Raw genomic sequence first — 13,296 nt, 5'->3', positions numbered from 1 at the left:
GGGTTAATGGAAATAAAAAGAAAAAAGGTAAAATAAAGCTAGGACACAAGGATTAGCGGGTTCAGAGGTGTTCTAGGAAAGGGAAGTAAAAGAAGATAAGTAACTGAGGAAGGGTTAAGCCAATGATGAAGAAGAGAGAAGATGAATAGAAGAAAGGTGAAGGAAAGCGATTGGCGTAATCCTGGAACAAGGATTGGCGAAACTTATCGGCGTTGAAGGAAAGGAAAGGTAAAAGAAGATTGAAATAGAAAAGAGAGTAAACGAGGACACAAGGCTTGGTGAGAAGAGGAGAGGAAGAAGAAGAAGGAAATGTGGAAGGAGAGAGGAAAAATAAGAGGTATGAACGTTATAGTTTAAGAAAAGACGCAGCAGTTTTCTGGAAATATTAAAATCTTTGGATGGCACGGATGCGAATATAGGTATATTGGTTATGCAACGGCAGATAGGAGGTACGGGAAGATAACCAGAGAACGCGCGCGCGCTGAGGAAATAAATGTTGCTTCGGAGGGAACGAGGGAAGAAGAGCTGGGAGACAATTTAGTAGGAAAGGAGAGGAGCAGTACTGAGGAATTTGGCATAAGGAAGAGGAATGGAGCGATTTAAGTTTTTTTTTTTTTAATTAAATTAGGAATGAACTCAAAAGATCAGGAAAATTAAGATTAGGAAGATAATATATTGGAAGAGAAAAAAAAGAAGAAAAGGGAGGGGCATACAGGAAGGTGTGATGAGTTCGGTAGGGGGACATAGGAAAGTATTAGTTAGGAAGCAGAAGATTTGTTATTAGTCGAGTTTATTATATGTAGGTGTATGTAAATATTTGAGTGTAAGGGTTTTATAGTTAAATTGAGTATTGTAAGATAAGAGAGTTGTGTTAATATTTTTAAGGTAAAGGTAAAGAATTATTAATATGTCAAAATGTGGTTGAAAAATAGGAAAATGGTTGTAATATTAAGGTAGAGGTAGGGATAAAGAAAAAGAGAGAGAATTATGTTTTGTAGTTTTAAGATTAGGCTTTGAGTTTTGCACGCAGAAGTTATGGAAGATATGAGTTTAAGGTATATGATAGGTTCTGGAGTATAAGGTTTATAGAGAGAATGCATTAAAATGCACGTTTTATAAGTTTTAGGATGCAAGAAATATTTTAGAGATAAAGCGAGATAATTGGTTCTTCCTGAATTAAAGGAGATTTGAGAAGAATTTAGAAATATATGGAATATTAATATTGGTTGTTGCGCGTTGTTGTATGAAGGTATGTATGTGTGTGTGTGTATAGGTGAATAATGTCCGTTTCTTGGCCTACTGCTGAAGCGGACTAGGTTCAAATATTTTTGAGTTTAGGTTGTGAGTTTAACGTGCAAATAATGGATTTAGTCGTTTAGGACTTAAGGGATAGTTTTTCTAAAAGAAATTTAAAAAAGTACGGAATAATGAATTAATAGTTGCACGCGTTAAGTTAAAAAAGTTGGTATGAGTGTGTATAAGGTATATTGTAAACCAAGTTCATTTTTTGTCTTGGCTTTTTGTAGCTGAAATTAAATAAATCTATCATCATCTATTAAATATGGTATGGCAAAATTTTGAGATATCAAGCTAAATTTTTTCATGGATAGAGTATCATTAAAAATAGTAATAAATGGTATTGAATTTGGTGAGAATCAGTAAAGGGGTTGCTGATTTTTGCCTAAAAATTGTATAAGTTATACATGTAAGAATCATTAAAAGAAGGTTGTTTTGAATTTGGCGAGAATCGTTAAAGGGGGTACCGATTTATAAATTTCTGAATTTTTTAATAAATGTTCGTGGTTGCTCTAACTTTCGCCAATTTTTTTTAGATATCGGGCTATCTATAATTATATTATATTCTTCAGTCTTTTCTACCTCTATTTCATATATAATTCTTTAAAATTTGATTGATTAGAAAAATCTGAACAAGAAAAGTTACTAAGTACGACTCTTTTAAAGAATTTAAAATACTAGGAATATCACTAAAAAAAACACGTTAATAATATATAGTGCCTCATGAGTGACGCGGAAAGTTATTGAAAATATGTGTTTATGAATCATACATTGGTAGATAAAAGATTAGCTAAAACACAAATGTAATAACACAAAAAAAAGTAGTTTAAAAAAAAAGACGCCCGGGATCGAGAAGCTCCGGTAACCTGCTGGTATCATATAATTAAGTATATTTAAATATGTTTTTATATAAAAAACTTTTTACCGGAACACATAAATTTACACAAATAATTTTATTAGACTACCAAATCTTGTCTTGATAGTAAAATGGCATATCTCCCTAATTAAACTTATGATATTTTGTTGAACGTTATAATGACGTTCTTTATAATTTGATTGTATACTACATCCGTCGTGTTTTACTTATTTATTGCTTATATACGTCGCTTAAAAGAAACGTTTTTCCTAATATACATATAATTTAAAATAGAAGCTTAATATGAGTACGTGTTTAAACAAGACAGATACTGTCATCAATTAAAACGATCGAAAGTGATGGAATGTTTCCAGGGAAAATTGCAGAATATGCCAGAATAAATTAGGTTGGTGCTATAAACATATATAATAATAACCCAAAGATAAATAATAAATATCACTACAATGCTGACATTTGTAGACCTACAACGTATATTCAAATACTACAAAAAAAGGTTGATGGTTGGCTAACAGAAACTTTTATTAATTATTATTCATCTACGTAATCAGTATAGATGACAGATTTGAGAGTTATCTTGTATAGATTTTATTAAATATATAGAGATATTTAATTTAAATATCTATAAGAATGTATAAATTGTACATTTTATATATCTAATTTCTGTAATATTAATGTAATACTCAAACAAATAAATATTTAATATAAATAAATATCTAATTTAAATTTCTAAATTGTCTTTATTTATGATGCATAAAAAAACGTGGTAATAAGCGATTTTCGAATTTATTTAAATTATATTTGCGAAATAATTAAAAAATTATTATTATTACGATTTGAGAGGCACATTTATGGTCAGAATTGCATATAAGTATAATAAGGATGCTCTGATGAAAAATTTATTCGCAGAATTTTTTTGTAGCTGTATTGATTGTTTTGTTATTACATTTATTTTATAATCTTTAGTATTTTAATAATTTTTTGAATGTGTACTTACTTATTTCGACTCTGGATTCTTATGGAATGTCTCCTTCTTAAATGTTCTCGTAAATTTGGCATATGTGTTAAGAAAGACACTGCTTTGCAACATTCTTTACATTTTGCCTTATATCCCGGTAACTCCGAGTAATATTGTTTTAAGTCGTCAGGTAGTGTGAGAGTGTCATCATCGAGAGATATTCTATGTTTATTTAATAAGTGTTCTCTCATTATTCTTGTGAGATTGGTTGGATAAGATACCTTAATTTCTTTTTTACAAGTTGTGCACTTCACCAGCGAAGGTTTCAATTCCTCGAAATGATTCCACAACTTGCTGCGTTTTCTTCTTGCCGTAATCTTTCTGTAATACAAACTGTCTGATATTAAATGTGGTACAGTGATTGGCTCAACAAGCGTTTGTAGAATATCTCACAAAGGTCATAAAGAGACATGATCCACTTATTAGGATGTATGTTTATACGGATATATAGTTGAAATTTTCATAATTACCAGATCGCGTACAGATCTTGAAACATATATATATTTTTCAATTAGAAGGATAAAAAGCGTACCAAATATACGTGCACATTTATGATCAATATTGAAAATAAATATTATATGGATGCCTTGACAAAAACTATTATTCGCTCAATTTTCTTTAGTTATTGATTGTTTTATCATTATATTTATTTTATAGTCTTCAGTATTTTAATAATTTTTTGAATGTGTACTTACTCATTTCGACTCAGAATTCTTATGGAATGTCTTCTTAAATGTTTTCGTAAATATCCCGTATTTGTTAAAAAAGACAATGTTTTGCCACAATTTTTACATTTTGCCTTATATCCCGGTAACTCCGAGTAATATTGTTTTAAGTCGTCAGGTAGTGTGAAAGTGTCATCATCGAGAGATATTCCATGTTTATTTAATAAGTGTACTCTCATTATTCTTGTGCGTTTTTTTAGATGAAGTACCTTAATTTCTTTTTTACAGGTCGTGCACTTCACCAGCGAAGGTTTCAATTCCTCGAAATAATTCCACAATTTGCTGCGTTTTTTTCTTGATCCCTTTCTGTAATACAGACTGTCTGATATTAATTGTGGTACAGTGATTGGCTCAACAAAGGTTTGTAGAATATCTCACAAAGGTCATAAAGAGACATGGTTCACTTATCAGGATGTATATGTTTATACGGATATATAGTTAAAATTTTAATAATTACCATATTGCGTACAGATCTTGAAACATATCTTTTTCAATTAGAAGGATAAAAAACGTACCAAATATACGTGCACATTTATGATCAAAATTTGAAATAAATATTATATAGATGCTCTGACAAAAACTATTATTCGCTCAATTTTCTTTAGTTATTGATTGTTTTATCATTATATTTATTTTATAGTCTTCAGTATTTTAGTAATTTTTTGAATGTGTACTTACTCATCTCGACTCAAAATTCTTATGGAATGTCTTCTTAAATGTTTTCGTAAATATCACGTATTTGTTAAAAAAGACAATGTTTTGCCACAATTTTTACATTTTGCCTTATATCCCGGTAACTCCGAGTAATATTGTTTTAAGTCGTCAGATAGTGTGAGAATGTCATCATCGAGAGCTATCCCATGTACATTAAATAAGTGTGCTCTGATTATGGGTATGCGTTGTGATAGTCTAGATATCTTAATTTTCTTTTTACAAGTCGTGCACTTTACCAGCAAAGAATTCAGTTCTTCGACATAATTCCACAACGTGCTGCATCTTTTTTTCGATGTCATAACTGTTCTGTAATACATATTCTTTAATATTAAATATGGTACAGTGATTGCCTTAGCAAGCGTTCGTAGAATTTCTCACAAAGGTAAAAAAAAGTCATAGATTATTATTTATTAGGATGTACGTTTATACGGATATATAGTTTGAATTTACCTAATCACCAGATCTCACATAAAGATCTCCAAACTTACCTTTTTCCAAGAAAGATAAAAAAACGCACCAAGTATACGTGCTCCAAACAACATCTTTATCAAAGAGAGAAAATTTTGATCTAATTTCGTCTTATAATGCCATTTGTATTTTTTTGCTACAAAAACAATAATATCAGAAGGTTTGCGCCAAGTAAATATGATAAGAAACACTTAGCGCCAAATGTCTTTTGTGTGTGAATCTAAATAATAAAAAAACAGTACAAGTTGTGTATTTTTTGATATCATTATTTTCGTAGTAAAAAATATGTAATTATAAGACCAAATTTGGTCAAAATTTTTTAAAATAAAGTTTTTCTATAAAGCATGTACCTATACCTGGCGCATTTTATTATCTTTTTTAAAAAATGGTATGTTTTGTACGAATATCACTTCTTTTTTTACAATTATATGGAAACCTTGAAAATATAAAACCTTTGATATAATAATTTGCAAATAAAGAAACGCGGACAATACAGAAGCAAAGATATTGTTCTGCAGTATTTTAATGTTCTGCTGAAGGATTCGTATGATAATCTGTTAAACTTGAAGTGTTTGGTTTGCATTGAAATACGGTGCAATTAGTAATGGAATTATTTAAAATATTAATATTTTAAATAAAATATTGAAAAGAAATATATAAATAAAATATTAAATAAAGTATTTAAATAAAATTAAATTTGCCTTTTGCAGAAGAGTAAGTATTTCAAGAGTAAGATATTATATTGTATGATATTAACAAAACAAATAATTACCCAATACATCCCCTTATTGTTTCTTTTTGCGATTGTTCACATGTTTGAGGATCCAAATCAATCGTTTCTTGACTTTGACATTCTGCAGTAGGATTTGTATCAAAACCCGTTGTAATTGAAATGCTTGGTCTACATTGAAAAAGGATGCAATTAGAAACAAAATTATGTAAAATATTAACGTTGGAAAATTACTTTCTTGCAAAAGAGTAAAAAATTGTAAATCTTGTAAAAAACTAAAAAATTAAATATAAAGATATTGTTATATTGTATGATATAAGCAAAACGAATAATTACTCATTAAATGTGCCTGTTTTTTCTGTCGTTTCTTTAAATGATTGTACAGGCAAACGAGATGTATTTTGACTTTGACGTTCTGCAGAAGGATCCATACCATTATCCGCTAAACTTGAAGTGCTTGGTCTGTATAGAAAAGTAGTGTAATTAATCTTGAGAGCGTGATTATACCTGGCGCATTTTATATACTCTTTTCAGAAGCAAAGGTATTTTTCTGCCGTATTTTAATGTTTTGCAGAAGAATTTTTATCATAACCCATATATAGAACTTGAAATAGTTGGTCAGAATCGAAATGTGGTGCAATTAGAAATGGAATTATATAAAATATTAAATTATTCTATAATAAATTATTCTTTTCAGAAGAGTAAATATTTCAATGATATATCATTATATTGTATTATATATAAACAAACAAACAATTACCCATCACGTGCCCTTGTTCCTTTTCTCGATTGTTCACATGTTTGGGGATCTAAATCAACTATTTCCAGACTTTGACATTCTGCAGCGGAATTTGTATTATAATCCATTGAACTTAAAGTGCTTGGTCTGCATTGAAATACGGAGCAATTAGAAATCGAATTATTTAAAATATTAACATTGTAAATTAATCTTTTGCAAAAGAGTAAATATTTAAATATCAAGATATTACTATACTGTATGATATAAGCAAAACAAATAATTACTTATCAAGTGCGCCTGTTTCTTCTGCCATTTCTTTAAGTGATTGAACTGGCAAACCAGATAGTCCTCCACTTTGACGTTCTGCAGTAGGATCCATACTATAATCCGCTGCACTTGAAGTGCTTGGTCTGTGTAGGAATGTGTTGTGATTAAAAGTAAATAAGAGGAAGTAATTATTAAATATGTCACAGTTGTGTAAGTTATAATTGCAAAAAGATTAATATTTAACTAGTTGGATACCATTACATTGTGTAATATAAGTATAAGATAATAATTATAAGCAAAACAAATAGTTACTTATCAAGTGCGCTTGTTTCTTTTCTTGTTTGTTCAAATGATTGAACGGGCAACTCAGATGATTCTTGGTTTTGGCATTCTGCAGTAGAATTTGTATCAAAACCCATTGTAATTGAAGTGCTTGGTCTGCATTAAAATACGGAGTAATTGGAAACGGAATTATTTAAGGATGTTTGGGTTGTACAATACCAGCAAAAAGTGATTAAAATTTGAAAACTGCAGATTTCTTAGGTTTATATCGTTTGAAATATAAAATAAATAAATTTATATTACATAAGAAGTTCAACTATCGTAAAATAACATGATTTTTAACGTCTTCAAGAAAGGGAATATTTATAATTAATATTTTTCGTAATCAACGACAGAAACTTTTGGTCTTGAAAATGCCCTGAAATCAACTGCAAAAAACAAAAAAACGAATAATTTATAAGACGATTTTCGGTTACTATAGGTATCGAATAATTTAAATATATATTTAATATAAACGTAATAAGTTATATATATTTAATTAATAATTTTAAAACAAAATGTAAACCTAAAATATACCATTTAATGCCAGCTTTAAATATGACAACATTGCATTATTTTCTACGTTGGCATTACTGCCTGTCACCTTTCAAACGCGGAATCAAAATGCCGAAAAATGTTGAATATCGTAAAAAATTTCGATAAAATTTCGATATTGACTCGAAGTGTTTACACTTTCAATACATCGATCTGTACTGCCTCACTGCGATGTTGCCAAGTCTCATAGACTAAAATGGGTTATGCAGCGTACTGACCACATTTTGCTACAGTTTTAGGTAAATAACTTTTAAACGAGTAAGTGGATCCAAATGAACTTTTGTACGAATATTTATCATAGTTTCATTAGCATATGTACAAAATTTGATTTAATTTGTAATGCTACTTCCTCATCAAATTATAAGAATAAGAAGAAATTTCATACGTCAACAAACTTTTGATTAAAATATCTCAGAAACTAAAGCCGTAATAAAAAATCTAACGACATTTTTTAAATATAATGTCGATACAAGCTTTCGATTGCGACTAGTCCGAATAAGATTGGTGAAGCCAATCCCAAAATATGATAAAAATTAATGCAAACAAAAAAATTAAATAACTTTTAAACCAGTAAGAGAATTGTGCTGAAATTTTACACAGATACTTAGACGTAATAATAGAACAATCTATTAAATTTTTAGATTTTTGGTAATGCTTTGAGATGTCACCCATACATCCTTAAAATATTAACGTTGTAAATCATTACTTTGAAAAAGATTAAATATTTAAATATTAATATATTATTGTATTGTATGACATAAGCAAAACGAATAATTACTCATTAAGTTCGCCTGTTTCTTCTGCCGTTTCTTTAAATGATTGAACGGGCAAACTAGATGTATCTTGACTTTGACGTTCTGCAGAAGGATCCACACTATAATCCGCTAAACTTGAAGTGCTTGGTCTGCAATAATTAATCTTGAGAGCTTGATTATTCATATCGTGTAGAGCTTGCCACATCTTGTGAGCGGCATGTCTTTTTGCGACTTTTTTACTTTTTCCTTGACCAACCTCGCGATACTTTAGGATTGAACAAACAATAGTGAATTGTCTCTCGTGAGGTAAACTTTCTTTACCCTCCATCGTGTATTTCGGGAGTGGCCAGTGGTGCGATATACACATTTCTTGTAAGGCTCCGATTGGGTTGTTGACTATTTTCTCCTCCCCATATATCTGGAATTCTTGTAAATTTTGTGAGTCAGGCAAACTATTTGGAAGTGGAGATTCTACACCTTCGGTATTTACTCCAATTAATTTATCCAGCACGGCTTTCGCGGCGGCGTGTTTCGCTTCTTTTTTGGACCTGCCAGTTCCCATTGCTGAAACAATGGGATCAACGACGTCGGTGACGGTGACTCTGTATCGAAACGTAGGCTCGTGAATGGCTTCCTCGATCTGCACCAGCTCGTACTTGGGTATCGTGCCTCGGCGGGAGAGCAATTCCTGCAGAATGGAGACGGGGGTTTTGCTGGGTAACGACTTCATTTCCAAACGTGCCGCCTCGTGCAACGGTAGTTTTTCCAACATCATGGCGTGCAACGTTACGCGAACTCTATTACGGCGATTGACGTTGTTTGAATGATTAGGAACGCCACCTACACCAGCCATCATGTTAAGTCCGATTTGCGGTGGATGATGCATTTCCTCCATAAAAATAGAAAAAAATAATACTTATTAAAATACTACAAGTGTACGTATTACTTAATGTTATATGTACTTATTGTCGGTGAAGTGTAATGAAGTGAAGTTTTGTAAGTGAAAGTGAGAAGGGGGAAGGAAGAGAAAGAGATAGAGAGAGAATGTTTTATATCTCGAATTTCTGTAATGCTAATGTCAAACATTAATGTCTAAACTGAATTTGTGATTAATAGATAAGTGAAACACGACCGATATGATATAAAATTAAGTTAAGAAGAAAAACTGTTCTAACGTAATTGATCTGTTCTAGTTGCAGTTGAAAGAAATGTACATAAATTTACACGAATAATTTTATTATTTTACCAAAATCCTGTCCTAACCGTGAAATGGTGTATCTTCCTAATTAAAAACTTATGATATTTTGTACGTTACAATGACGTTTTTGAGTATCATCACTGAAAGAGCCGTTTTTCCTAATAAATAATTTATAATAAAAACTGTCTTAACCCTTTAACTGCTTTGGAGAATATTTGCGCGACGATAATGGCCCATCAGACGCTTTGGAATTAACTTGGACCGCAAGATTGTCAAGTTTGGCAAATCTTCATAATTTGACTACAAATATGACTAAAAATCAAAATTGTTTAATCAAATACACAGCAACTAATGTTTTATTTTATATTAATATTTAAGGTAAGAGGAGAAGTAGAAGGAAAAAATGCATAAAGAAAATATACTAACTTATTTAAATTGTTTTTCTGTGTGATAAATTCAAAAGTATGGAACAATTCAAAGGGTAACATTACAATGCTTTCGAATTGACTTCTGAAAATCTGACTAGTTTCCTTAACAAACGAATTAACTCGTCCAAAGCGTTTGACGGGCGATCGTCGTCCGCGAGTATTCTCGTCTCGTTTAAACATAAGACAAATACGGTCACCAATTAAAACGTTCGAAAATGATAGAATGCTTCTCACGAAAAATTGTGAAATATATCAGAATAAATTAGGTTGATATCTATATGTGTGTGTGTGTGTATATATATATTGCTTCCTCATAGAGGAAACTTTGTTTTCGTAAAAAAAATTTTTTTTAGTTGCTTTTGCCAATGTGTTCAGAATGTTCTAAAACGTCGAAAAATTGCTATTTTAAAAAATGTCGGTATGTGTGTATGTATGTGTGTATGTGTGTATGTGTGTATGTATGTGCCAAATTTACCGAAATTTCTATAACTCCAGAACTAATCAACCAAATCTTAACGAATTATATATGAAATAGGGGTAGAAAAAACTGAAGAATATATAGAATTAATAAAAATTGCTAATAATCAAGGGGTTCTTTTTTAATAAAATTTTGAATTTTTGCAGAAATGTTTTTTATGCTTTAATTTCCGCAAATTTGTAGATATTGATCTATTTCTAATTTTATTATATTTTTCAGTCTTTTCTACTTCTATTTCATATATAATTCTTTAAGATTTGGTTGATTAGACTCAGCTTTATACGTGATCAAAGGTCCTTAATTTTTTTAAAAATGTCCGTAGTTGCTCTAACTTCCGCAAATATTGAGATATCGGGCTGTTTTTTTTTTTTTTTTTTTTTTTATAGAGTATCATTCAAGGAAGGTCGATATTGAATTTGGCGATGATCGGTAAAGGGGTTTTTTGCAAGTAGAAACCTTTGCTCACAAAGCTTCCTCTATGAGGAAGCCAAAACAAATAGAGGAAGCTTTGTGAGCAAAGGTTTCTACTTGCACACTTTACTTTTATATACATATATATATACATATATATATACCTTAATTGGCTTTACAGAATTGCAAGTTTTTGGTCTAGAATTAAAGTACGCACAAAAATCTAGGGTAGAAAACGCGATTTTATATCAAAAACACCAAAAAATTAAAAATATTACTTATTTCGGCACATACGCAGCTGTCACCTGACGACAATATTTGCTTAAAACAAAAATTCTGCAGTTTATACATACATAATTTTTATCATCTGCCCTTGGGAAAACATGTAGGAATAATATCGTGCAAGTAGAAGAAAGATTCAATGCGTACAAAAAAAGATCCATCGAAAAATTATTTTAGTAATGCAAATACGGATGCAAATGACAAGAAGAGCAGCAATAGTAGTTGCCGGATCTTGCGAGAGATGGCGAGCAATCGAAAAAAGGACAGATGTCATTTCGTTAGACAAAGATCATTTTTCACGTATCAACAAATAGTTTTCGCGTCAGTAACAAAATTTTGTTTGCTAATACAAAACATTTTTCTCAGTGTAAAATGTATTTGAAATATCTCTGAAGTGTTTCTGCAATATTTCGTAGATATATTTTAGAAATATTTCAGAATATTACCGAAATATTGCTGAAATCTTTCAACAAGGTTGCATTTGAAATAATTGCGGAGATTGAAACATTGCCGAAATGATGTAGAAACGGTCGTGAAATATTTCTGAAATATTGATAAAAGGTGTAATATATATTTCAAATGGAATTATGCAGAAATGTGTCTGAAATATTACATGCCGAGTGGGGAGGAAAGAGGGAGACCAAATAAGAGGACCGTGGAGGACGAGATTGCGAAAAGGGTGGAGAAGAATATGCTAATAGATTCAGACGAAGACGAAGTCGATAGGAAGAAAAGAAAGTAGGAGGAATGTAGGATAAAAAAAAGAAATAAAGAGAGATAAAGAGAGAAGCGTTAAGGGAGAGGGAGAGTAGAGGAGAAAAAGGTAAGATTGTAGGAATAATACTTTTATTTTCTTATTCAGAATGAAGGTAGAGTAAGAAAGAAGGAACACGTCAAACACTAGAAGGGAGAGAGCCGGAAGAAAAGGGAAGAGCCGCGTCAGGAAGGAGGGAGTCAGAGGAAGTGGAAGTAGGGAAAGCTAAAGGAGAAGGCCAGAGAGATGCCGCATAGAAGAAAAAGAGAATAAGGGAAATAAGATGTGAGGTCGCTCAATGACCAGACCAAAGGAAACGAAGTAAAGTGTAAAGGTTTTTGGGACCGTTTTTACTGAAAAAAAAACGCCTTTCCAACCCCGAAAGGGGGATGAAATAAAACTTGATTGGTTGATTAATTGACGTACCAAGTGTACGTGCACATTTATGATCAAAATTGCAAATAAATATATTATATGGATGCCCTGACAAAAACTTATTTTATTCGCTTAATTTTCTTTAGTTATTGATTGTTTTATCATTATATTTATTTTATAATCTTTAGTATTTTAATAATTTTTGGAATGTGTACTTACTTATTTCGACTCTGGATTCTTATGAAATGTCTCCTTCTTAAATGTTATCATATAAATATGCCATATTTGTTAAGAAAGACACTGTTTTTCCACAATCATTACATTTTGCCTTATGTCCTGGTAACTCCGAGTAATATTGCCTGAATTTGTCAGGTAGTGTGCAAGTGTCATTATCGAGAAATATTCCATCTCTTTAAATGTGCTCTGAATATTGTTGTGCGGCTTGTTGGATGACATATCTTAATCTGTTTTTTACAGGTCGTGCACTTTACCAGCGTAAGTTTCGCTTCTTCGAAACAATTCTACAACTTGCTGTGTCCTCTTCTCGGTGCCATTATAATTGTCCTGTAATACAGATGGTCTGATACTAAATGTGATACAGTGATCGCCACAACAATAAGCGTTTACAAAATTTGTCACAATGGACAAAAAGAGGGCGTGGTTTATTTATTAGCATGTATGTTTATATGAATATATAGTTTAAATTTGCTTAATCACCAGAACATACATATATGTATATATGTTCATCAAACTTATATTTTTTAAAAGAAAACGCACCAAGTGTACGTGCTCCATGCAAAATCTTTATTAAAGATAGAAATTTTGACCTAATTTGGTTTTATAATGCCATTTGTATTTTTTACTACAAAAACAATAATATCAAAAGGTTTGCGCCAAATAAATATGAT

At 30.9% G+C, this 13,296-nt stretch overlaps 2 protein-coding genes across 6 annotated transcripts in view; both read right to left on the bottom strand.

Annotated features, from left to right (window-relative positions):
* LOC139807985 (uncharacterized) overlaps positions 1–4,732 on the bottom strand; it is a 35,497-nt gene extending 30,765 nt beyond the window's left edge. For 3 of the 5 annotated variants that reach the window (XM_071769539.1, XM_071769543.1, XM_071769540.1), the window contains exons 1-3: positions 4,592–4,732; positions 3,884–4,219; positions 3,168–3,509 (exon numbers count right to left, since the gene is read on the bottom strand). In XM_071769539.1, coding sequence (XP_071625640.1) covers positions 3,168–3,509; positions 3,884–4,092 — 551 coding nt within the window. In that variant the 5' untranslated portion in view covers positions 4,093–4,219; positions 4,592–4,732. Of the gene's footprint in view, positions 1–3,167; positions 3,675–3,883; positions 4,220–4,591 lie in introns of those variants that run through there. The other 2 variants (XM_071769542.1, XM_071769541.1) reach the window with 2 other exon arrangements.
* LOC139807988 (uncharacterized) lies at positions 4,638–9,357 on the bottom strand. The gene is made up of 8 exons (XM_071769546.1): positions 8,486–9,357; positions 7,144–7,269; positions 6,849–6,974; positions 6,586–6,711; positions 6,162–6,287; positions 5,868–5,996; positions 4,864–4,933; positions 4,638–4,766 (listed from the first exon to the last, which is right to left on the bottom strand). The coding sequence occupies exons 1-8, from the start codon at positions 9,355–9,357 to the stop codon at positions 4,728–4,730; spliced, it is 1,614 nt and encodes a 537-aa protein (XP_071625647.1). The 3' UTR covers positions 4,638–4,727.
* Between the last annotated feature and the right edge of the window lie 3,939 nt (positions 9,358–13,296).

The sequence above is a fragment of the Temnothorax longispinosus genome, chromosome 2 (genome assembly GCF_030848805.1).
Source record: "Temnothorax longispinosus isolate EJ_2023e chromosome 2, Tlon_JGU_v1, whole genome shotgun sequence".
In the NCBI taxonomy this organism is placed as follows: domain Eukaryota; kingdom Metazoa; phylum Arthropoda; class Insecta; order Hymenoptera; family Formicidae; genus Temnothorax; species Temnothorax longispinosus.
The sequence above is the reverse complement of the archived record's forward strand: the minus strand, read 5'-3'. Positions and strand labels throughout refer to the sequence as shown.